General features: G+C 45.1%; 1 protein-coding gene across 2 annotated transcripts in view; it reads left to right on the plus strand.

Moving 5' to 3' along the window:
* Positions 1 to 26,533, plus strand: part of LOC123745433 (choline transporter-like protein 1) — a 218,860-nt gene that overhangs the window by 176,778 nt on the left and 15,549 nt on the right. For both annotated transcript variants that reach the window (XM_069300865.1, XM_045726001.2), the window contains exons 15-16: positions 5,274 to 5,366; positions 20,398 to 20,499. In XM_069300865.1, the coding sequence (XP_069156966.1) occupies positions 5,274 to 5,366; positions 20,398 to 20,499 (195 nt within the window). The remainder of the gene's footprint in view (positions 1 to 5,273; positions 5,367 to 20,397; positions 20,500 to 26,533) is intronic.

A 26,533-nucleotide genomic window follows, 5' to 3' on the forward strand; every position in this document is an offset into this window, starting at 1 on the left:
TGATCTCCTTGAGTCTTCTCATGTGCAGTTTTTGACTTGGGTTCATCATCTCTTGTATGGTACGCAGGTGGCTTCGTTGTTGGTCTCGGCAGCAGCATTACATTTCCTGGCGGTCATTCCGGTTCTTCCTGTCACTGCATAGGTATTCTTCGGTCTCTAATAGGGTTCTGTTTTTTCTCTTGGTTGTTCCAACACCGTCATCTTGTGCCCAATACTGTCGCCTCGTATCGTGCGGCGCTGGCGGAGCCACTTCAGCGTGCTTTCTGCTCTGTTCCACAAGCTGTCTTGGGCGTTGTTTCACATCCAGGCTGCTCATACGCCTCCTGAGCCATCCTGGTCCTTGGACCGGGTGCTCTCGTTTCTCTTCTCCTTGGTTTGTTGTGGTCCCTTCCGTTCGGGATTGTTTTCCTAAAGCTCTCTTCCTGTTGGCTTCGACATCTGGGGGTCGGGTAGGGAAACTTCATGCTCTCCTCTGGTGCAGGGGGCTCTACTCCTTCGGTCTTGGTGGTCGTTTTGTTTGGATGCAGCCGTTTCCACCTTTTCTGGCAAAGAATAAAACGGCTGCATTTCAGAGGGGCCCCTTGGGTTGTTGATGCTTAGTTGGTCAGGCCAGGAGTGCGTCATGTGTCGTTTTCGGTTGCGGATCTCCGCTATTATTTAAGTGCAACGGCTTCAGTGGCTGGGATGCACTTTGGGTTGACCCAGTTTCCCTTCTTCCCATTTCCCAGGCTCAGGTCTCTCAGGTTGTCTGCAGGGTTAAGTCTAGCCAGCCTGCAGTTTATCCCCGTGCCCACGACATACGTATGTTTGCGGCTTTGGCTGCCGTTTGTGGCAACATGTCTTGGGTTGACATTCGGGCACGGGGTTTTTGGAGGTCGAACAGGGTCCTGGCTGCTCGCTACCTGGTGAATGTTCTGGGGGCCAGGTAGGGCCTGCATTGCCTTGGGTCAGTATGTGCAGCCAGTTGTCTCGACTTTGCGTTGAGGAATGAGGACATACCGCCTCACAGTTGAGTCCCTATTTTTCCTTATCTTTGGATAGTTAGCTCCGGGGTGCCAACGGGGCTCCCACACCCCCCCCCCCTTAGAAGACCAACGTTGAATTTAAAGAAACGCTATTTTCTGGGTGAGTCCCGGAGACTTCCCGGCATTCCTCCCTCCCTCCGGTCGGCGGTGTTTTTCATGTTTTTTTTATATCCAGCCTAAGAACTGAAGGTGGGGTCGCTGGCGGATGGATCTGGGGCTCCCCCTATCCCCTCCTGGGGAGGGAAGTGGGTTGCGCAGACAGCGGCGTGGCTGCATCATGTCGTCATGCTAGTTTGCTAATTTTCGTTTGGGGAGTTCTGTCCACCTGTTTGGCTTTCATTCACAATACTTTTACCAGAATAGGGGGTTTGTTTTGGGGTGCCTACCTTCCTGGGTGCCTGTCCCAGTCGATAACAGACATAGAATGCTCCCAACCACAGGGGGGTCTATAGGCCATTGCTCCTCATGCTTCTCTAGAGGGGGCCAGGTTCTAGCTCGTGGTCCCCGGTAGGCAAGAACTCCATGCATTGACTGATGCCAGACAGATGTACATATCCATCCAGCCTGGATAGCTCCGGGGTGCCTCCGGGACTCACCCAGAAAATGGCGTTTCATTTCATTCAACGTTGGTTGTAATGTATTTATAGCAAAAGTTTCGTTCGGTGTTCGACAGGTAGGCTGCTCCATGTTTCTTAAATAAAAAAAAAGTTGAAACAATTTGATAAACGAACAAATGCCATAAAGGTTCGTTCAGTGTTTGTCGGGTAGGCTGCTCCATTATGACAATCTTTGTTTCAAATGTGTTCCATTTATTTTGTATTTTCCATTTGTCTCAATGATGGAGCTACCTACCTGACATATAATGAATGAACCTTTATTGCATTTGTCAGTTTTTCAAATTGTTTAAACTCTTTTTTTTATTTTTTTTATTTAAGAAACATAGAGCAGCCTACCTGCCAATCACTGAACGAACCATTTTGATATTTTTTGTTCTAATTATTTCATTTCATTTTTCTACATAAGTCAATGCTTTGCAACATCACAGTAGTCACCCCTTTATATCCCAGCATCATTAGCATCTTTAAACAAAAAACATAATTTATTTGCATCGTCGAAGACGCCAGAGAATGTGCGAGAAGCAGCGCGACCCCACCATGTGGTGCTGTCATTACTCAAATGAGCGCTCACCATACGAGAGGATCGGTGTAAAACAGAACATATCCTATTCTATAAATTCATTAACAGCAGTTTGCAGGTAAAGGATAATATTCAGAGGTTTAAAACGGGAAACAGATTCACGCAAAATGAAAAGGAAATGTGTGAAACATTAAATCAACAGTTCCAAAGTGTGTGTGTGTGAAACAAAATCTTTAGAGAACCAGACACAATAAGAATTCCACGGAACAACATGGAGCACATAGGTGTCTAGAGACAAATTGGAAAAATGCTTAAGGAACTTTGTAAGAACAAAGAAGTTGGCCCAGATGGAGTTTCATTATGGGTTCTGAGAGAATCACACCCGTGGTCAACATTCCACTTCAACTAATTTTTCAGGCATCCCTGTTTACAGAAGTCGTAGCAGTTGTGTGGAAAAAAGCTAACTTGGTTCCAATCTACAAAAGTGGCAGCAGGGAAGGCCCCGTCAATTATAGACCTGTATCATTAACCACTTAACTGCGCCAACCAAGTATTCTTGGTCGATGGGAAACTGTGCCTACCAAGAAAACTTTTTTTTATTTTTTCGTACCCATTCTTAATGTGTGCGAGGTTGGTTGTGTATAAAATGGACTCTTTGGATCTTCAGTGAGAGGCAGCCATCTTGGAAAAAAAAACTTTTAGACCAAAGCTGGAATATGCAGCAGTTGTATGGTGCCCATATCTTAAGAACATCATCATCAAACTGGAAAAGGTGCAAAGACATGCACTAAATGGCTCCCACAAATGAAGGACAAGTTACGAGGAGAGGTTAGAGGCATTAAATATACCAAAACTTGAAGAAAAAAGAAAGAGGCGTTTCGATCATTACTTACGAAATAGTAACGAGAATTTATTAAATTGGTAGGGAAAAAGTCTCAACACCTGGAACTTCAACAAGAAGAAGTCATAGATTTAAACTAACCAAACAAAGCTGCCGAAGAAATATAAGAAAATTCACTTTCGCAGAGTTGTAGATGGTTGGAACAAGTTAGGTGAGGTGATGGAGGCTAAAACCATCAGTAGTTTCAAAGCGTTATATGGTAATGAGTGCTGGGAAGACGGGACACCACGAGCATAGCTCTCATCCCATAACTACTAATTTTTTTTTTTTTTTTTTTTTTTTTTTTTTAAGATATATAAGAGTTGTTACATTCTTGTACAGCCACTAGTACGCGTAGCGTTTCGGGCAAGTCCTTAATCCTATGGTCCCTGGAATACGATCCCCTGCCGCGAAGAATCGTTTTTTCATCCAAGTACACATTTTACTGTTGCGTTAAAAAAGAGGCTACAGTTAAGGATTTGCGCCCAGTAAATCATCCCCGGCCAGGATACGAACCCATGACATAGCGCTCGCGGAACGCCAGGCGAGTGTCTTACCACTACACCACGGAGACTTAGATAATAACACAGTGCTTTGTCAAGGTCTGAGTATGTGATTAGGACGAGACTTGAAATGCAAGTCTCACATTAACCATATACTCTGACCTTGACAAAGTACTCAGAAGAGTGCAAAAGACTTGGTGTAATGATTTACATAAATTTCATAAATACATAATTAGGTTTTTCTGATATTATGTCTGTGAGAAGACACTACCATTATAAAATAAATAAATAAATGTTTATTCAGGTAAGGTATATACATACAAGTGATGTTACATTAATGGATTGATATATAGATAGAGCTAGTACATACAATGCCTAAAGCCACTATTACGCAATGCGTTTCGGGCAAGAAAAACATTAATATCTAGAACTTAATACTAATTGAGCATAAAGAATAAAAAGTGTTGAGAACAAATAAAATAAAGATAAAAAAAAAGGGGGAACATGACTGAAAAAGCAGCACAAATACAATAGGTTGACAAACAGTGTTGATTAAAAAAAAAAGAAAATAACAGACATGGGTTGACAATAGAGGAGTGAGGTAGGTTACAGGGAATTTATTAGGTAGTGTTTAGTTTTTATCTTAAACTGGTTGAGAGAGGTACAGTCTTTAACATGGTTGGGAAGGTCATTCCACATTCTGGGCCCCTTGATTTGTAGAGCATTTCTAGTTTGATTCAGTCGTACTCTAGGAATATCAAAACTGTATTTATTTCTGGTGTGGTGCTCATGGGTTCTGTTACAACCTTCTATGAAGCTTTTGAGATCAGGATTGGTATTATAGTTTAGCGTTTTATATATGTATAATACACATGAGAGAATGTGCAGTGACTTAATGTCTAACATATTCAGAGATTTGAGTAGGGGTACCGAGTGATGTCTGGGGCCAGAGTTGGATATTGTTCTAATAGCAGCTTTGTGTTGGGTAATTAGAGGACGTAAGTGATTTTGGGTAGTAGAACCCCAAGCACAAATACCATAGTTGAGATATGGATAGATAAGGGAGTAATAGAGAGTCACCAGGGCAGGGCGTGGTACATAATATCTGATCTTAGAAAGAATGCCCACAGTTTTTGAAACTTTTTTTGATATATTTAGAATGTGTCCCTGGAAATTCAGCTTGTGGTCAATGAGAATGCCAAGGAATTTGCCATCTAATTTGTTACAAATTTGGGTATTGTTTATTTTGAGATTTATTTGACTAGAGGATTTATTGCCAAACAGAATATAGAAAGTTTTGTCAATGTTAAGGGTGAGTTTGTTGGCAGTTAGCCAAAGATGGACTTTATTTAGCTCAGTATTTACTGTGGCATTTAGAGCAAGAGGGTCAGGACTGGAGTAAATGAAGGTTGTGTCGTCAGCAAATAGAATTGGTTTGAGGTGTTGGGAGGCATTTGGAAGGTCATTAATGTAGATGAGAAAGAGGAGAGGGCCAAGTATGCTGCCCTGAGGAACACCAATGTTGATGGGTAGGGTGGGAGAAATTGTATTATTCACAGAAACATATTGGAGCCTGTCAGTAATTACTTATTAAATAATAATAATAATAATAACTAGTAGTAATAATAATATTAAGTTCATTCCTCTGGGCTCTAGGAGACTTAATTAATAATTAATTACTTTAATAATTAATAATATTAATAGTGACTCCTGCCTCCTCTCCCACAGATGACAATTGACACGCTGTTTCTGTGCTTCTGTGAGGACTGTGAAAAGAATGATGGCATCCAGCGACCCTACTACATGAGCAAGGGTCTCATGGTGGGTGATCAACTCTATAGCTTTTCTCACCGAGACATTAGCAAAATATTACCTTTCTGTGGGGAACCGATATCCAGGCTGATATGCCAATGTCAGCAGACTTTGGCATCAGTTATGTGTGTGGAGTTCTGTGGGCCTACCGGGGACCACGAGCCAGAACTTCCCCCTCCCCCCCCCCCTCCTTACAGAAGCACGAGGAGCCTATAGAAACCCCCCGTGTGGTTGGAAGCATTCTATGTCTGCCATCGACCGGGTCAGGCACCCAGAATGGTAGGCATCCCAAAACAAACCCCTATTCTGGTGAAAATTGCTTCAAAAAGCCGAACAAGTAGATAGAACTCCCCAAACAGAAACGAGTATGACGTCACACGTCACCGTGCCGCCGTCTGCGCAGCTTCCCCCCCCCCCTTCTCCGGGAGGGGGAAGGGGGAGCCCCTGACCCCCGCATCGTCCATCCACCTCAGTTATGAGGCTGATGCTATTGGCAACGGTCGTGTGCTCTGGCTCCAGTGATTGTTTCAGCGCTGTGCCTTGTGTGTGGTGTCTGTCCTCAAGGGGTCCGCGAGCCAGGAGTGATTCTTCAGTACTCGGGCTGCATGCGCCTAGGGCTCCCTTCCCTAGGTGCCCTGTAAGTACTGCCCTTGGGGCTTGGGGTCACCTTCCACAAGTTCCTTGGGGTTCTGCCTCTGCTAGGTTTACTGCTCGATTTTCAGCAGCTCTTTGTGTGTTGGGGTGGTTTGTTTACCTTAGAGTAAGGGGCAGTTTGCACTGGTACGGGGCACGTGGTACTGCGCAGCTTGTTTTCACCCGGGAGTTCAGCTTTAGGAGTTTGCTTGGTAGACTTGGGTGCCAGTTTGCAGTACCCTGCCTGGGCTTCCCTTAGCGTGTTACCAAGGCTAAGGGCCCTGGGAAACCCCTCGGTGGCTACGAGGGTCCAATGGATGTGACCCCTGAGTCTCTCCCTCACTTTGTGTGAGTTCGAGGTTTGCTCTGTCCCCCTTGTCTCAGGGTGACTCATTGTCTTTGCCTCCGTCACGCTGCCTGCTGGGTCTGCGATACCTTCGACCCGGTGTCCTGCGAATTTTGTTGCTTGCTGGTGACTCGGTTTACCCAGTCTAGTGATGACGTTATACAGGTACAGGCAGTGCAAGCATTGCATGTTAGGGTTAAATTGTTGCAATGTGCTAGGTTGGTTGCTATGCCGGATTCCCTAAGGCTGCCCCGTTTTGCTTATAGGGATTCAGACTTGGGGGTAATGGTCACTTCGGCCTTATTTATTTATTTATTTATTTATTTATTTATTTATGCATATACAAGAATGTACATAAGGAATGTGAGGATACAAATATGGTAATTACAGTCTTGTAAAGCCACTAGCACGCGCAGCGTTTCGGGCAGGTCCTTAATCTAAGAAAATTTTAAGGAGGTAAATACATGCAAAATTTATAGACAAAAAAATCATAACAGATTACATGAAATGAAAAAAAAAAAAAAAAAAGATGAGAGAAAATTGTAGGTACAGTATATTAAAGCACATAGGTAGCTAAGATTGATTGCAATGACAGCTTAAAATGGTAGTTGACAACAAATTGGTAGGCACAATACAGCAGAAACAATATAAGATTGATTGCAATGACAGCTTGAATGGTAGTTGACAAAAATTGGTAGTCGCAATACAGCATATGGCTAGCACATAAAAGAAGACAGCAATGAACACAATGATAAGGTTGTTTGATATTACATAAAAATTAGGAGATTGGGTAACACTAGGTACAGAGCAAATTTAAAGCTCAGTGTAGGAAACTAAGAAGATGAAGTTAGGTACTTTTTGGTTTTGCTTTTAAATAAGGCAAAAGTTTTACAGTTTTTCAATTCACTAGGGAGTGAGTTCCATAGACTAGGTCCCTTAATTTGCATAGAGTGTTTACACAGATTAAGTTTGACCCTGGGGATATCAAAGAGATATTTATTTCTGGTGTGGTGATAATGGGTCCTATTACATCTGTCCAGGGAGAGTTTCAGAGCATGGTTTGCATTTAAGAACAGGGTTTTGTAAATGTAGTTGACACAAGAGAATGTGTGGAGGGAGTTAATATTTAGCAAGTTTAGGGATTTAAACAAGGGAGCTGAGTGTTGTCTGAAAGCAGAGTTAGTTATAATTCTGATAGCAGATTTTTGCTGTGTGATGATGGGCTTAAGGTGGTTTGCAGTGGTAGACCCCCATGCACAGATACCATAATTAAGATAGGGGTAGATTAGTGCATAATATAGTGAGAGGAGAGCAGAGTTAGGAACATAATATCTGATTTTGGAGAGTATACCAACTGTCTTAGAGACTTTCTTAGTTATGTGTTGAATGTGGGTGCTGAAGTTGAGTCTCTTGTCTAGGAATAGGCCAAGAAACTTGCCATCATTTTTATTACTGATGTTAATGTTGTCTATCTGTAGCTGAATTGCATTTGATGATTTGCTTCCAAATAAGATGTAGTAAGTCTTTTCGATGTTTAATGTTAGTTTGTTCGTTGACATCCATAAGTGGACTTTTTTTAATTCATTATTCACAACATTATTTAGTGTATGTGGGTTGAGGTTTGAGTAGATAAGGGTAGTATCGTCAGCAAACAATATAGGTTTGAGAATATTAGAGACATTAGGCAGATCGTTTATATATATAAGAAATAGAAGAGGTCCTAAGATGCTGCCCTGTGGCACTCCAACGGTAATTGGTAGAGTGGAAGAAGTTGTATCATTGATGGTTACATATTGGTGTCTGTCACTAAGATAGGATCGGATGTAGTCAAGGGCAAGGCCTCGGATTCCATAATGCTGGAGTTTAAGTAAGAGGTAGTTGTGATTAACAGTATCAAAGGCTTTTCTTAGGTCAATGAAGAGTCCAATCGGAAACTCATTTTTGTCAAGGGCTGAGTAGATAATGTCAAGGAGACTAATGATTGCATCATTGGTGCTCTTTTGGGACCGGAAGCCAAACTGGCAGGGGCTGAGTATGTCGAATTTTACGAGGTAGGAATAGAGCTGTTTGTAAATAATTTTTTCAAATATTTTTGATAGTGGGTAGATTTGATATTGGTCTATAATTGTTTATGTCCGCCGGATTGCCTCCTTTATGGACTGGCGTTACTCTTGCTTTTTTGAGGATATCAGGGAAGGTGTGATACTCTATAGATTTGTTGAACAGTAGTGCTATGGGTGGGGCAAGGGCATGGGAGGCTCTCTTGTACACAATGGACGGAATTTCACTGGTGTTCCCTGCCTTGGTTTTTAGAGAATGTATGATGGACACAACATCTGCCGGGCTGATTGGTGAAAGGAGAAGAGAGTTTGGATAGCTGCCTGAGAGATATGTGTTAATATGTGTCTGAGTCTGTGGGATTTTCCTGGCAAGATTAGCACCAACCGATGAAAAGAAACTATTAAATTCATTTGCCATTTCTAAATCAGTTGACGGTATATCCCCATCCTTGTAGAGTTTTATTTGGTTATGTGAGTGTTGTTTAGTTCCTAGGATACTAGAGATAGTTTTCCAAGTGCTTTTCATGTTGCCTTTTGCTTCATTGAATCTATTCACATAATATGCAAGTTTTGCCTTTCTTATGATACTGGTAAGCATTGATGAGTACCTTTTAGCTACTTCCTTTGAAACTAGGCCAATCCTAACTTTCTTTTCATATTCATGTTTCTTGTTGATTGAGTTGAGAATGCCACTTGTGAGCCATGGATTGTTTAATCTTTTGTCAGTTACTTGCTTGGTAAGAAGGGGACAATGAAGGTTGTAGAGGCTTAGAGTTTTGGAGATGAAGAGGTGAAGATGAAGCCTTGGTTTCGTCTGTACCCCCTCGTCCTTCCCCTTCTGTGGCTCGGTCTGGTCCCTCCCCCCCTGCTTCTGGCTCTGAAATGTCTGAGGGTTTTTGAGTCAGAGCCCGGCTTAGATAGTCTTGAGACTTGGGCAGTCTCGGGTGATGCCCCTTCCAGTGTGGCGGTGGAGGCATTCGAGTCTGCTCTCCCTGCCGAAGCGTTGGGGTCTGACCAGTGAGCCTCCTTCCATCTGGCTTTTATGGCTGTGCTGGCCTTTTCTTTTGAGGCTGGTGCTTTGGGAGATGACTCGGCCCCAGGTCCTGATGCGAAGGTTTCTGGGGCTGGGGAGGGGGCATACTTGGGGGCCTTGGGCCCCGTTAGATCCTGCCTGGGTTTTTCAGCCCTCAGAGTGGGGCTTACTGTTACAAGTAGAGGGGTTTTTTCCTCCCCCCCCCCCTCCCCTCTGCATATGAGTTGGATTTAGTGTCTGCCCCTCCCCGGGGCAGACACTTGTGGGTTCCATGTCCCTTCGGGTTTGGTTCCATGTCACTTCGGGTCCGTCTTTCCGGAAGTTTTTGGCTTCCCGCATCCAAGCTGGTGTGGTGCATGCGGCCTTTGCGGCCTCCTGCGTGACTCAGATTACGCCTCAATCATGGATCCATCTTCATTCAGGTTTGGGTCTTCGTTTTCTTACTGAATCCGGTATGAGGTTCTGGAGTCGTTGTAACAGTGCAAATGACAGGTGGTTGCAGCTTATATATAAAGAAAAATTAATATCAGTATAACATCATAGATAGAATAACATAAGTCAACTCTCTCTACTTTCTCAAGTAGACACAAGAGAATGTGTGGAGGGAGTTAATATTTAGCAAGTTTAGGGATTTAAACAAGGGAGCTGAGTGTTGTCTGAAAGCAGAGTTAGTTATTATTCTGATAGCAGATTTTTGCTGGGTGATGATGAGCTTAAGGTGGTTTGCAGTGGTAGACCCCCATGCACAGATATCATAATTAAGATAGGGGTAGATTAGTGCATAATATAGTGAGGAGAGCAGAGTTATCTGATTTTGGAGAGTATACCAACTGTCTTAGAGACTTTCTTAGTTATGTGTTGAATGTGGGTGCTGAAGTTGAGTCTCTTGTCTAGGAATAGGCCAAGAAACTTGCCATCATTTTTATTACTGATGTTAATGTTGTCTAGCTGTAGCTGAATTGCATTTGATAATTTGCTTCCAAATAAGATGTAGTAAGTCTTTTCGATGTTTAATGTTAGTTTGCTCGTTGACATCTATAAGTGGATTTTTTTTAATTCATTATTCACAACATTATTTAGTGTATGTGGGTTGAGGTCTGAATAGATAAGGGTAGTATCGTTAGCAAACAATATAGGTTTGAGAATATTAGAGACATTAGGCAGATCGTTTATATATATAAGAAATAGAAGAGGTCCTAAGATACTGCCCTGTGGCACTCCAACGGTAATTAGTAGAGTGGAAGAAGTTGTATCATTGATGGTTACATATTGGTGTCTGTCACTAAGATAGGATCGGATGTAGTCAAGGGTAAGGCCTCGGATTTCATAATGCTGGAGTTTAAGTAAGAGATAGTTGTGATTAACAGTATCAAAGGCTTTTCTTAGGTCAATGAAGAGTCCAATCGGAAACTCATTTTTGTCAAGAGCTGAAATTTACTTGTGATATTCCATTTTATCCTACACGATTGTGTTTTTTTTGTGCCTTTTGGCTCTCCTGTTGCCAGGTTTGGGTTCCTGATTTCCTGGCTTACCCTGCCTGTTGGCATTTTTACGGTCTCTCGGTGTCCCTTCTCTAGTCTCACATCGGGACTGTCGTCTCCGATCTCCTGGTGGGCTCACTGATGTTTGTTTTTCTGTACGGCGGACGTTCCATCTCCTTTACCGGCTTGGATTTCCGGCTCTGCTGGCTCCTTGGTCGCGCACGAGATCTTCCCATGGCTCTGCCTCTTCCTGGGCTCAGTTGGCCCATGGTGGGGCTGGTTCGGTTCTGTCTTGCGTCTCTCTCCTTCTGTTGGTGGTCAGGTGGCTTCGTTGATGGTGTCCCACCTGTGTGCTGCTTCTTGGCGGCAGTTTTTTTTTTGTTTTTTTTTTGTTTTTTTTGTGGTCCTTCCTTTTTCCTTCTGTCCCTTCTTAGGTAGCTGCATTTGTTGGCGTGGTCTTGTCCTTCTCTTGTGGAGGTTCGGGGCCATCATCTTGCCCCATACTGTCGCCTCGTATCGTGTGGCACTGGCAGTCGCTTCAGCTTGCTTTCGGTATTGGTGTTATGACTGTGCTGTTTCACAAGCTGTCTCGTGCGTCGTTTCACCTCCGGCCTGCTCATGCACTGCCTGAGCCGTCCTGGTCATTGGACAGAGTGTTCTCTTTCCTTTCTTCTCCATGGTTTGTTGTGGCTCCTTCGGTTCAGGTTTGTTTCTCGGGGATCTTTTTCTGTTGGCATTGCCCTCTAGGAGTCGGGTCGGTGACCTTCATCCTCTCCTCCGGCGCAGGGGTTTTCTGCTCCTTTGATCATGGTGATAGGTTTGTTTGTCTACAGCCATCTCCTTCTTTTCTAGCAAAGATTGGGACTGCTGCTTTCCGGAGGGCTCCTTCGGTTGTTGAAGCTCGGCTGGTCGGGTGCATCATGTTTTGTGTTCAGTTGCGACCCTCCGCCATTATTTGTGCGCCACGGCCTCTGTGTCTGGGGACATGCTTTGGGTTGATTCAGTTTCCCTTTTTCCCTGTTCACGGGTGTGGGTCTCCCAGGTCGTTTGCAGGGTTGTTAAGGATAGCCAGCTTGCAGTCTATCCCCGTGCCCATGAAGTTTCCAAGTTCGCTGCTCTTGCTGCCGATTTTGGCAACATGTCCTGGGCTGACATTCGGGTGCAGGGATTTTGACGGTCGTACAGGGTCCTGGCTGCTCGTTATCTTGTGAACGTTCCTGGGCCTAGGTGGACCTCTCTCTTTGGGGTTGGCGGTTACAGCCAGTTGTCTCGGCTTCTAGTTGGAGTGAGCAGCAACCGCCTCCCAGGTATGTCCCTTTACTTTTCCTTTGTGGGTAGTTAGCTCCGGGAAGCCGAAGGGGCTCCCTCCAGAAAACCAGCGTTGAATGTAATGAAGCGCCATTTTCTGGGCGAGACCCGGAGGCTTTCCGACATCCCTCCCTCCCTCGGCAGTTTTTTTTCGTGTTTTGACATCCAGCCTCAGAACTGATGGGTGGATAGCCGGCATGAGGGGTCTGGGGCTCATGGGGAGGCAGGAACTGTGCAGACAGCGATGCGGTAACATCATGCTCGTTTCTTTTAGGGGAGTTCTATCCACTTGTTTGGGTTTTGGTAGCAATATTCAGCAGAATAGGGGTTTGTTTTGGGATGCTTGCCTTTCTGGATGCCTAACCCGGTCGATGGCAGACATAAGAATGCTTCCAACCACACGGGTTTCTATAGGCCATTGCTCCCCATGCCTCTCTGCGGGGCCCAGGTTCTGGCTCGTGGTCCCCGGTAGGCCCACATAACTTCATACACATGCCTTATGCCAAAGTATGTCATTAGTATATCGGCCTGGATAAGCTCAGAGGAGCCTCCAGGTCTCACCCAGAAAATGGCGTTTCATTACATTCTACGTTGGTTTTTTATCAGACTTCCCCGCCCTATTGCGGCCAAAATATGCCACCTACGAATTTTGTTACTTTTTCTGTGATCAAGTAACACAAATGAACACTTTTATAAGACGAAATATTTTTTTTTTTTTTTTGCGCCTGTGGGTGTTGAAGGCAAAAAGGCCCTTAGCGTTTTAAGGGTTAATAGCGGCCAACTCTGTTCTCTTCGAGTACGTTGTCCTCTTGCGAGGTTCTTTTTTTCTTTTTGTTTTGCCTGTTGGGGGGTCTGCCTTGTGTTCTCCCCTCCCCTTATCTTAGGATCGTTTGTGTGGTGGCACCCCCTGCTTTGCCCTCGTGAGTGGACACATCCCGTGAGATCAGCTATTAGCAGTTTGCTTGGTAGTTTGGGGTGCCGGTTAGCAGTACTCTACCTGGGATAACCCTTAGCAGACCCAATCTAGGGGCCCTGGGAATCCCCGCGGGGGCACTCGTTTCCACTGGGTGTGATCCCTGTGTGCCCTATCGCGTTGTGCGAGTTTGAGGGTTGCTCTGTCTCCTTGTTCCAGGGCGACGCTCATTGTTTTTACCCCAGTCATGCTGCCTGTTGGGTCAGTGACACATTCGACCCTGAGTCCTGCGAGCTCTGCTTGTTTGTGGCTCCAATCACCAACTCTGTTGATGACATTCTTTGGGTGCAGGCAGCTTGTGCGTTGCCAGATAGGTTATTGCATCATACTAGTTTTGGTTGCTTCCCCGGATGCCCCGAGGCTGCCCCGTTTTGCTTCTTGGGATCTGGACATGGGGGTGTTGGTAGCCTCGACTTTGGTTCCGTCCACACCCCCTAGTCCATCCCCCCCCTGCTTCCGGCTCCATGGCGTCTGAGAGCCTTGGGGTCAGGGCAGGGTTTCGAGGTTTGAAACTCAGGCAGTTTTGGGGGTTGCCCCTTCCAGGGTTGCATCAGAGGCGTTTGAGCCTGTTCCTCCAGCTGTAGCTCCGGGGGTCTGACCAGTGGACCCGCTCTCTTCCTGCTATTTCAGCCACCCCGGCTTTTTCTTGTGAGGTCGGGGCTTTGGAGGACGGCTCGCCCCCAGGGCCTGACGTGGTGGTTCCCGGGGATGGGGAGGTGCTGACTTGGGGCTTTGGGCCCCATTGAACCCACCTGGGTTTTCCAACCTTCCGAGCGAGGCTTACTGTTACAAGGAGTGGGATTTCCCTTCCTCCCTCTATGTACGGGTTACGTTTGGGTGTCGGCACCTCCCCAGGTTCGAATCTGTGTCCCTCCTGGTACATCAGTTCCATACTTCGGTGGGGCATTCTCTTCACTTTCCCACCTTCTCTAGGACCTGTGTTCTGCATCATGTCACAATCATTTTCTGTTGTCTCGGGTCTTGCATTGACCATTGGTCACGAATGCTATTGGGTGCATCTGTGCCTCCGGGTTATGTGCTTGTTGGTCTCTGTTCTCGATGGTTCGAGTGAATATTTATTTATATTTATTTATTTATATACAAGACGGTACATTGGAATTGTGAGGATACATAGTATAGTGATTACATTCTTGTAAAGCAACTTGTACATGCAGCGTTTCGGGCAGGTCCTTCATCTAACAGAAAATTTTAAGTTGGTAAATATTAGCAAAATTTATAACAATAACAGGTACATGGCAAGAAAAAGAAAAAAAGTTGAGATATTAGTAGGTATATTAAAGCACATAGGAAGCTCAGATTGATTGATTGCATTAACAGCTTGAATGGTAGTTTAACAAAAATTAAAAGGCACAATACAGCATATAGCTAGCACATAAATGACGACAATGATGACAATGGTAAAGTTGTTTGGATTAAGTACATAAAGATTGGGTAACACTAGATACAGAGCAAATTTAAAGCACAGTGTTGGAAACTATGAAGATGAAATAAGGTACTTTTTGGTTTTGTTTTTTAATGAGGCAAACGTTTGACAGCTTTTCAATTCATTAGGGAGTGAGTTCCATAGACTAGGTCTCTTTATTTGCGTATTGGGTTTACACATTAAGTTTGACTGTGGGGATATCAGAGATATATTTATTTCTGGTGTGGTGATAATGGGTCCTATTACATCTGTCCAGGGAGAGTTTTAGAGCATGGTTTGCATTTAATAACAGGGTTTTGTAAATGTAGTTGACACAAGGGAATGTATGGAGTGAGTTAATGTTTAGCATGTTTAGGGATTTAAACAAGGGGGCTGAGTGTTGTCTGAAAGCAGAATTTATTATTCTGATAGCAGATTTTTTCTGGGTGATGACAGGCTTGAGGTGGTTTGCAGTGGTTGATCCCCATGCACAGATACTATAGTTAAGATAGGGATAGATTAGTGCATAATATAGTGAGATGAGAGCAGAGTTAGGAACATAATATCTTATTTTAGAGAGTATACCAACTGTTTTAGAGACTTTCTTAGTTATGTGTTGAATGTGAGTGCTGAAGTTGAGTCTCTTGTCTAGGAATAGGCCAAGAAACTTTCCATCATTTTTATTACTGATGTTAATGTTGTCTATCTGTAGCTGAATTGTATTCAATGATTTGCTTCCAAATAAGATGTTCAGTAGTAGGTCTTTTCTATGTTTAATGTTAGTTTGTTAGTTGTTTGTTTGTTTGTCACACACTTTTAGTGTGTGGTCTGGTCAACATACTTCAGCCACGTTATTGTGACTCATCACCTGCATATGGATCCTTCTTCATTCAGGTTTGGATCTTTGTGTCCTTACTGGGTGCGTTATGAGGTTCCTTGGTCGTCCTGGCTTGCAGACTGCCTCCTTGTTTTTGTTGGATGCTTGGGACTTGTTCTGTCGGACTCGCACGTTTGAGTGGCATGAGGAGTTGAGTGTGGTCCAGGTTTGCCTAGGGGGCGATTTTGAGCATCTTATTGAGTGCCTTTTTGCTCCTGCCCTTTTGCGGGACATTGGTGTGGTTCAGCTTCATGTGCAGGTTCCTTCAATGTCGGTTGCACTTGAGGCTGAGGACTTCCGCACCCGTGGCTTTTTGGCTTTGGTCCTGCGTTTCTTTTCCCTCCTTGAGTTGTGTTTGGATTAGCTTGCAAAGGATGTAGAGGTGCTTGGGGCCGTTCCTGGGTCTGGCGCCTTAGTCTCAGCTGCTTGTGTGTTGTCTGCTCTTTTGAAGCTGTTTGCGCCGATCCTGTGGGAGGAGTTGCTGCAGTTTTTCCCTGCGAGTTTTGCATGTCGACAGGCAGTTCTAACTTCCTCCTCGGAATCCGCTTGGGCCCTGATTCTTCGGTTATCGTCCCCTTTTTGTCCTTTGCTTTTTGAGGCTTCTGCAGTTAAGCGTTATATTCAGGCTGCTTCTTCCACTTGCCGCCCAAATGTTTGATTAGTTGGTTCTTTGGGGGAACGGGGTGGTTCCTTCCCAGCAGGATCGTGCCAGGGCTCATGATTCCGTTCGTCGGGGTCGGCCACAGGTGTTGGGTTTGGTGCTGGTGCCGCCTGCAGTCCTGGCTGCGCCTGGTCAGCGCGGTGTTTGCTCTGTGCCCAGGTTGGGTTCTTATAAGGGGCAGCGGCCCTTTCGCAGTTTGCCCCATTGACGGGGCGGTGGGGGGGGGGGGAGGCTTGCCCTGTTTGCTCACACTTGGTCTCAGGATTTGTGGACTTTTCAGGTCGTTTCTCACGGCCTGTGGTGGCATTGGGTGGCTCCTCCTCCTTCGGGGGGATTGGGGCTAACAAGGGCAGGCTTCCTCTCCTGCGCTCTGTCAGGTCATCTTGGAGTGGGTGCACTTAGGTGTGGTCGAAACGACGACGTCTCTCACGTTAGTCTCCCGCCTGTTTCCAGTTTCGAAACGGTTCTGTGCGGACCTGTGATTCATGCTGGACTTGTTCCGTCTGAACCCTTGGGTTTCTTGCTCCTCGTTTCGGATGCCCACTTTGTCCCAGGTCCGGCTCCTGCTGGAGCTGGGCGCTTGGATGGTGTCCTTGGACCTCAAGGACATGAATTGGCACGTCCCTAGTCATCTGGGGTTCCGGGACTGGCTCTGTTTTGCTGTGAGGCGTTAGTTACCACTTTCGTTCTCTCATTCGGGTTGAATTTGGCACCTCGCGTGCTCACATGGCTTACCCAGGTCGTGGTGGCCCATTTGCTTTTGTTAGGTGTTCGGGTGTTGGCCTCCCTCGACGACTGGCTGGTTTGGGCCTCCCCAGTCGGTCTGCGTGTCTGCTTGCCAGGGATTTGGTACTTTCCCAGCTCACCGGGTTCGGGTTCCTGGTGAACTGGAGGAAGTCCCATCTGGTTCCCTCCCAGGTTCGGTCCTGGGTGGGTCTTGTGTGGGACTGTTGGACCGCTTCCTTGTGTCTTCCTCTGGCGTCTCTCCTTCAGCTGCGGTCTCACCTGAGCTTGTTTCTGGGAGGCTCCTGGGTCACCCGACGGTTGCTCAAGGGTCTGTGCGGGAGCCTGAACTTTGCAATGTTGGTCTACCCACTGGGTCGGGTTTGGCTTCGTCGGTTGGCTGTTCTGGTTCCTTCGGGGACGTCCCTTCCCCCCCTCTCGTGATCGCTGGGTTCGACCCCTGGGGGCTTTGTGTCGGCTGCTGCATCGCCACCTTCCTCTTCGGATTTTTCGGGGTTCTGTGGCTTGGCGCCTACCAGAGCTCTCGCTCGATGTGTTCATGGTTGTGTCGTCTCCTGGCTGGGGCTTTGTGACCAGTGCTCACTAGGCTGGTCAGGGGTGGTGGGGTCCGTCTTGTTATTCAGTTGGCTCTGCCAGACGTTCAGGCGCCCGGAGGTGGACCTATTTGCGTCGGCGTGGTCGAGGCGTCTTCCGGTATATGTGGCACCCTTCCCCGACTGCTAGGCTGTTTGGGTCGATGCCTTTCGGCAGGACTGGTTGAGGTGGGGGGGGTTCCTGTACCTCTTTTCCCTGGTTCAGCTGTTGCTCCAGGTTCTGGCTTGTTTGGAGAATTACCAGGGGTGAGTAGTCCTCTTGACCCCCATGGTGGCCGGCCTGGTTGTGGTTTCAGGCACTGCTTGCCCAGCAAAAATCTCCGCACCTGGAAGTTTTTCTATGGCTCCGCCTCTTTCAGGAGATCGGCCTGATCCGGTAGGAAGGGAAGGGAACTATCAGGGAGAAAGCGCCAAGCCATTACAACTATATAGCACTGGGAAGGGGTCAGGATAAGGATTTGGGATGGGACGGGGGGAAGGAATGGCACCCAACCACTTGGACGGTCGGGGATTGAACGACCGGTAGGAGACTGGTTCAATCTTCAATCTAGATTGATCCGGTAGGAGACTGGTTCAATCTTCTCCTAGAGTCCTCACGTTTCGTGTTTTTGACTCGGGTTCATCACCATCTCTATGGTGCTCAGGTGGCCTCCTTGATTATTTCCCACCTGCGGGTTTCTTCTCAGCGGCAGTATGAAGTTTCCTGGCGGTCCTTACATTTCTTTTCGACTCTTAGTTGTTGCTCTTTGCTTTCAGTAAGGGTGGTGGTGTTCTTTCTCTTGGTTGTTCCAGGACCGTCATCTCATGCCTAATACTGTCGCCTCCTATCGTGCGGTGCTGGCGGAGCCACTGCAGGTTGCTTGCAGTATAGATGTTACTTCTAAACCTTTTCACAAGCTGTCTGGTGCGTTGTTTCACCACCTGCCTGCTAATGCACTGCCTGGTCTTTGGACTGAGTGCTCTCCTATCTACCTTCTCCTCAGATTGTTGTGGTCCCTTCAGTTCAGGATTGTTTTGCCAAGGCTCTTTTTCTGTTGGCATTAGCCTCTGGGGGTCGGGTGGCGGAGCTTCATGCTCATCTCTGGCACAAAAGTTTTTGCTCTTTTGGTCGTGGTCATCGGTATGTTTGTCTGCAGCCGTCTTCCTCTTTTCTGGCGAAGAATGAGACTACTGCTTTCCGGAGGGGTCCTTGGGTTGATGCTTGGAAGGTCAGGGTGGGAGTTCATCATATGTTGTGTCCAGTTGCGGCCCTCCGCCGTTATCTTCGCTCCATGGCTTCTATATCCGTTGACGCGCTTTGGGTTAATCCGATTTCCCTTCTTCCCTGTTCGCAGGTTTGGGTCTCTCAGGCCGTTCAGAGTCAATAAGTCTAGCCAGCCTGCGGTCTATCTCCGTGCCCATGACGTTCGTAAGTTTGCTGCTCTTGCTGCCGTCTTAGGCAATATGTTTTGGGCAGACATTCGGATACGAGGTTTTTGGCAGTCGAACAGGGTCCTGGCTGCACGCTATCTCGTGAACGTTTCTGGGCCAAGTCTTCCTCTGTGTCGCTTTCGGTCGCTTTGGGTCGGCATTTGAAGCCCATTGTCTCAACTTCGAGTTGAGGAGTGCCCCCTCCCGGGGAGGGGGGAGCTGCGCAGACATGCGGCGCGGCTCATGTGACGTCATGCTTGTTTGCTCATTTTTGTTTTGGGGAGTTCTGTCCACTCGTTTGACGATTTTCATTGTTAACCAGAATAGGGGTTTGTTTTGTGGCGCTTACCTTTCTTGGTGCCTGTCCTGGTCAATGGCAGATATAGAATGGTCCAAATCACATGTGCATTTCTATGGGCCATTGCTCCTCATGCCTCTGTGAGGGGGCCAGGTTCTGGCTCATGGTCTCCAGTAGGCCTAAAACTCCACCCACATCAACTGATGCAAAATAGTTAGGGTATTCATATCAGCCGTAAATACCTCCAGGGAGCATCCAGGACTCGCCCAGAAAATGGCATTTCATTACATTCAACACTGGTTTTTTGATGTCCAGCCTCAGAACTGAGGTTTTGGATAGCTGTCGCAAGTGGGTCTGGGGCTCCCCCTTTCCCCTCCTGGGGAGGGGAGGAGCTGTGCAGACAGCGGCGCGGCGACGTCATGCTTGTTTGCTCGTTTTTGTTTTGGGAGTTCTATCCACTAGTTCGGATTTTAGTCGCAATTTCTTAAACCAGAATAGGGGTTTGTTTTGGGATACTTACCTTTCTGGGTGCCTGACCCGGTCGATGACAGACATAGAATGCTTCCAACCACATGGAAGTTTCTTTAGGTCATTGCTCCTCGTGCCTTTAGGAGGGGGCCAGGGTCTGGCTGGCCTGTGAACTCCTTTCACACCGACTGATGCCAAAGTCTAATATTAGCAATATCAGCCTGGATAGCTCCGGGGAGCCTCCGGGTCTCGCTCATAAAATGGCGTTTCATTGCGTTCAACGCTGGTTTTTTCTAGTGTTTTGACTACCATGCTTATCAATGATATGTCTATAATTTTGAAGGTGTTCTGTTACCATTTTTGTACATTGGAACTATGTTCGCCATTTTTCATACATGTATATCTGTTAAGATTCCTGTACCACATATGTCTGGAATATGAATGCAGTGACTTGATATTTAATATATTCAAAGGTTACACTAAGGATGCTGAATGCTGTCTAGTATTAGTCTGTTATTGTTGATTTATGTTGAGTAATAATGGCTCATGGCTAATTTTGGGTTGTAACTCCCCGGGCACAGATACCATATGCGAGATATGGATAGATAAGGGAATAATTGTGTGAACAAGGCATGTAGTATTCTATTTCAGAGAATGCTTAGTTTTATAAATTTACATTATGTAAAAGGCCATTAAAATTCATCAAACTAGTTTCGTTTGGTTTATTTACAGAAATTTGTAGAGAACAGCAAGCAGGCAATGGACATACTGGAGAATCCTCAGCAAAAGCAGGAGCAACCTTGGACAACCAATGTGCAGCCCAGCTCTGGTCAGGTATGCTCTATTCTCTCTCTCACCAGTGTAGTAGTTACTTTGGGAGTGAACCCTTTTTGGACTTTGAGACCTTTCAGCCCACTCGTTGTAGTGGCCTTGCAGCTCTAGTTTCTTTGCTTTACAGTATATTTCATGTTTAACCTTCCGCTATTTTCCTCGTGCTGTACCTTGCAGCGTGTGTTGGAAATTTGAATATACTTCCTTTATATGCAGCATTTGACCATTTCCCAGGATACGACCCACAACAGTCGACTAATACCCAGGTTCCTAATCACTGCTACATGAACAGAGGCAATGGGTGTAAGGAGACTTGCCCATATGTCTCATCCTGTCTGGGGGGGGGTGTAATTACCTAAGTGTAATTACCTAAGTGTAGTTACAGGATGAGAGCTACGCTCGTAATGTCCCGTCTACTCAGCACTGTCATATAATGCTTTGAAACAACTGACGGTTTTGGCCTCTTCACCCCTTAACTTGTTCCAATTCCAAATGGAAATTTTCTTGTATTTCTCCGGCAGCTTTGTTTCATTAGTTTAAATCTATGACTACTTGTTCTTGAAGTTTCTGGTCTCAGGAATTCTTCCCTATCAATTTTATCAATTCCTGTTATTATTTTGTATGTAGTGATCATATCCCCTCTTTTTCTTCTATCTTCTAGTTTTGGCATATTTAATGTCTCTAACCTCTCCTCGTAGCTCTTGTCCTTCAGTTCTGGGAGCCACTTGATACCTGGTTGATCTGGTTGATGGGGTTCTGGGAGTTCTTCTACTCACCAAGCCCGGCCCGAGGCCAGACTTGACTTGTGAGAGTTTGGTCCACCAGGCTGTTGCTTGGAGCGGCCCGCAGGCCTACATACCCACCACAGCCCGGTTGGTCCGGCACTCCTTGAAGGAAACAATCTAGTTTCCTCTTGAAGATGTCCACGGTTGTTCCTGTAATATTTCTGATGCTCGCTGGGAGGACGTTGAACAACCGTGGACCGCTGATGTTCATACAGTGTTCTCTGATTGTGCCCATGACAACTCTGCTCTTCACTGGTTCTATTCTGCATTTTCTTCCATGTCGTTCACTCCAGTATGTTATTTTACTGTGCAGATTTGGGACCTGGCCCTCCAGTATTTTCCATGTGTATATTATTTGGTATCTCTCTTGTCTCCTTTCTAGTGAGTACATTTGGAGAGCTTTGAGACGATCCCAATAATTTAGGTGCTTTATCTCGTCTATGCGTGCCGTATATGTTCTCTGTATTCCCTCAATTTCAGCAATCTCTCCTGCTCTGAAGGGGGAAGTGAGTACTGAGCAGTACTCGAGACGGGACAACACAAGTGACTTGAAGAGTACAACCATTGTGATAGGATCTCTGGACTTGAAGGTTCTCGTAATCCATCCTATCATTTTTCTGGCTGACGCAATACTTGCTTGGTTATGCTCCCTAAACGTTAGGTCGTCGGACATCATTATTCCCAAATCCTTGACATGCTGTTTTCCTACTATGGGCAAATTCGATTGTGTTTTGTACCCTGTATTATGTTTCAGATCCTCATTTTTGCCGTATCTGAGTACCTGGAATTTATCACCGTTAAACATCATGTTATTTTCTGTTGCCCAGTCGAAAACTTTGTTAATATCTGTTTGTAGTTTATCAATGTCTTCAGCAGAGGTAATTTTCATGCTGATTTTTGTATCATCTGCAAAGGATGACACGAAGCTGTGACTTGTGTTTTTGTCTATATCTGATATGAGAATAAGGAACAGCAGTGGTGCAAGAACTGTACCTTGAGGTACAGAGCTTTTAACTGTGCTCGGACTCGATTTTACTTGATTGACTGTTACTCTTTGTGTTCTGTTCTACAGGAAATTGAGTATCCAGCGTCCTACTTTACCAGTTATACCCATTGACCTCATTTTGTGTGCAATCACTCCATGATCACATTTGTTGAATGCCTTTGCAAAATCTGTGTATACGACATCTGCATTATGCAGATGTCATATACAGGAAAATTCTCAGGAATAATGGGGGAAATCTTTAACAAGCTGCTGGCTTCCTGTCCTCATTAATACCACTAGAAACTGGTTGCCCTCAGATAATTAGATTTTATTAGATTCTATTACTATTTTATGACAGTATCTTGTAAAGAAATTATAACGAGTTAAATATATGTACTGTATTATGGTTTGGTTAAGTAGTATGACTGAAGGACTTGTATATTCTAATGGGATTTTCATTTGCTAATGCAGATTGCTTACTGAAGGGTTTGATATGTAAGTACAGTACTGTATGTCATAATGTTTGCAACGAAGCTTATACTCGACACTTCTTGTAACGAACATGTAGTTTGCATATAAAAATATGTTGATGCATGGATGAACATGAACACATGAATTGCCAAAATACAACATACAGGCAGGCACATATACCTGGTCACACACACACACACACACACACACACACACACACACACACACACACACACACACACACACACACACACACACACACACACACACACACACACACCACACACACACACACCACACACACACACCACACACACACACACACACACACACTGGGCACAAATTTATGTGCATGTTCATATCTCTCATCATTGCAAATACACACACTCGTGGTGAGAGCTGCCACCCTTGACACTCGTGGTGAGAGCTGCCACCCTTGACACTCGTGGTGAAAGCTGCCACCCTTGACACTCGTGGTGAGAGCTGCCACCCTTGACACTCGTGGTGAGAGCTGCCACCCTTGACACTCGTGGTGAGAGCTGCCACCCTTGACACTCGTGGTGAGAGCTGCCACCCTTGACACTCGTGGTGAGAGCTGCCACCCTTGACACTCGTGGTGAGAGCTGCCACCCTTGACACAGGTGCATCTCGTTCGACTGCATCCCTCTCAAATAATCTTTAAATGTATAGGATATGTTTACAATTATTTTTGTATGAATTCAAATACAATGTCACACACAAATCACAATAACGTGATGCATCAAATGAACAAGGACCGTGATGAGGGTTCGAACCTACGTCCGAGAGGATCCCAGATGTGCCTTAAACTACTGTGCTACGACATGGTCAAAAGAATTGCAACCAGGAGTTCTACTGCCCTCACACGGATCCTGCAGTCTCTTGAGACACAAACCAGGGTTTTACACAATTCCCCCGTGCACCCGGCCTCTGCCAACAAGCTGTTGGCAGTTTGTGTCTCGGTTTCTCTCTCGGTTTGTCTCAGACACTACATGATCCGTGTGAGGTCGGTAAAACTCCCGGTTGCAATTCTTTTGAACATGTCATGGCAAAGTCATTTAAGGCGCTTCTGGGATCCTGTCGGATGTAGGTTCGAACCCTCATCACGGCCCTTGTAGATTTGTTCATACAATGTCATATATTACAAGGTTATATAGAATTTTGATCGTTGACACACGCATGTTGGACATGATTTAAGACTGTTGCTTCAGGAGAGGTGAAGTGACATGTCAGTTGCTTGATACAGAGCAGTCATGAGGGACGTGGTCACGTGTCACGTGTCCAGCTCTAATTTCTCTCTCAACATTGCAACACTACAGACCAACACAGACTGTGCGAGACCAAAGAGCAGAAGCTCAGCCCCTGCAAGCACAACTAGACGAGTACAGACATCAACAGTCCCCCTGTTAGTATTGTAAATATCTGCATGATACTCAAACATGATACATCTTGAGCACACTTTGTATTTATTTAAAGTTTAATTAGTTCCTGTTGATGCGCTAATTATATTTTGGCTGTAATCCACATGAACAAGCATTAAAACATTATATATATATATATATATATATATATATATATATATATATATATATATATATATATATATGTATATATGTATATATGTATATATATATATATATATATATATATATATATATATATATATATGTATATATGTATATATGTATATATGTATATATGTATATATGTATATATATATATATATATATATATATATATATATATCCTATATAATATAATGTAGCCTATATAAAATATAGGCTACATTATTGAAACAGTTGTTGGACAAATGTTGGTCAAAAGTATATGTAGTATACATTACTGTAAACCACAAGCTTTGCTAGACCTCTGACACCTATGTAGAGCATGGTGCAGGTCTTGACCTCTGACATGCAGGTAGAGCACAACATGGAGCATGGTGCAGGTCTTGACCTCTGACATGCAGGTAGAGCACAACATGGAGCATGGTGCAGGTCTTGACCTCTGACATGCAGGTAGAGCACAACATGGAGCATGGTGCAGGTCTTGACCTCTGACATGCAGGTAGAGCACAACATGGAGCATGATGCAGATTTTGAGCTCGTACATTTGGGTAGGTGTAGAGCATGTTTGTTTTGCCACCTATACACTCAAGTGTACTCTATATCTTTCAAAAGTAAAGTACATAATAATCCTAACATTAAACACGCCTTAAAAGACTGCAAAAGAACCCATAGAGACTACTTGATATACAAATGTATTTTCTGTTACCCGAATTTTACTTGACAAAGTAGTAATGCCATGCAAGTGAATAGTATGAAATTGTGGAATGACCTTGTGTTCTTAACCAATTTAAAAGAGACAAATAAAAACCTAATTAATATTAATATCGGACAATTATATATCTGCTACACCAAGTAACCTAAATCTCGCATTTCACAGATTAGGCTTCATCCTAATCAAACTGATTATGTTTGCTATTACTGATAGTTTTAAATCCTGCAAGTGTGCTCTTGTAATAGTTACCACAAGAGCTACAAAATTTATGAAAAGTACAGAGGAACATCAAGTGACGTGCAGCTCCATCTACGAGCATTTCAGGTAACGAGCGAGTCGCTCGCCGAAAATTTGTCTCGATTGACGAGCTTCTGCTCGATTAAAGAGAGAACCACATGGTACTTTGTAGCATTCCCGCTGGTTCTTGGACGCCTCCGACGAGTGTAGTTGTTGTTGTTTAGCAAGACGAGCGTTTCACATGACGAGCTCGGTGCCGGAACGGATTAAATTAGTTAATCGAGGCTCCACTGTAGTCTTCTATAGTGGACACTTTAGCATTAACTAGTCTTTGACACTCGTTTGTCTTGGTCAGCCCATATCTCTTACCTCCGAGTTGAATGCTCTAAGGCCCTTAACCTACTTAAGGTTTTGTCCCATACTTCTTGGGGAGCGGATAGGCGCACGCTCCTCTACTTGTCCCTCCTCTCTCGTCCTGTCTAAACTCGATTATGGTTGCCCTGCATACTCTTCGGCTTCTCCTTCTACTCTTCGCCGTCTTGATGCTTTGTACCATACTGGGTTGCGTCTCAGCTCTGGTGCCTTTCGTTCGACTCCCGCCCTTAGTTTGTATGTTGACACTGGCTTTCTCTCTTCAGGACCGCCGTGATCGCTACTGTCTTCGCTATCTTGCGCGGTCCTTCCAACATCCTTCCTCTCGCCTCTGTCGTGCATTGACTTTTCCTCCTCCTGTGGTTCCTGTTCCTCTTCATTGTCTCCCACTTTCTGTCCGGTTATCTCGCTTACAGGATTCTCTTTCTGTTCATATTTCTAATGTTTCTCCTCGTATTGTTCCTTCCTTACCTCCGTGGAGAGTCCCCCTTCCCAAGTTTTGTACGTCCTTGACTTGTATTACTAAAGCCTTTACCCCTCCTACTATTCTGAAAAGCCTCTTCCTTGAGCACTTTTCTTCGCACTTCCACTCTATTTCCATCTTCACTGATGGGTCTAAGTCTGCGGACGGTGTGGGCTACTCTGTTGTTTTTCCTGACTGTACTTATATGTGTCGCCTCCCTTTGGAGGCTAGCGTCTTCACGGCAGAACTTTATGCTATTCTCTATGCTCTTCGTCTCTTGCTTTCTCATTCTCATTCCTCCTTTGTGGTTGTAGTTGATTCTCGTAGTGCCCTCATGGCTCTAGGGTCTTTTAATCATGTCCATCCGGTGGTCATCGAGATTCAACATTGGCTGTTTCTTATTTCTAGTAAATTTAAATCAGTAGAGTT

The sequence above is a fragment of the Procambarus clarkii genome, chromosome 44 (genome assembly GCF_040958095.1).
Source record: "Procambarus clarkii isolate CNS0578487 chromosome 44, FALCON_Pclarkii_2.0, whole genome shotgun sequence".
In the NCBI taxonomy this organism is placed as follows: domain Eukaryota; kingdom Metazoa; phylum Arthropoda; class Malacostraca; order Decapoda; family Cambaridae; genus Procambarus; species Procambarus clarkii.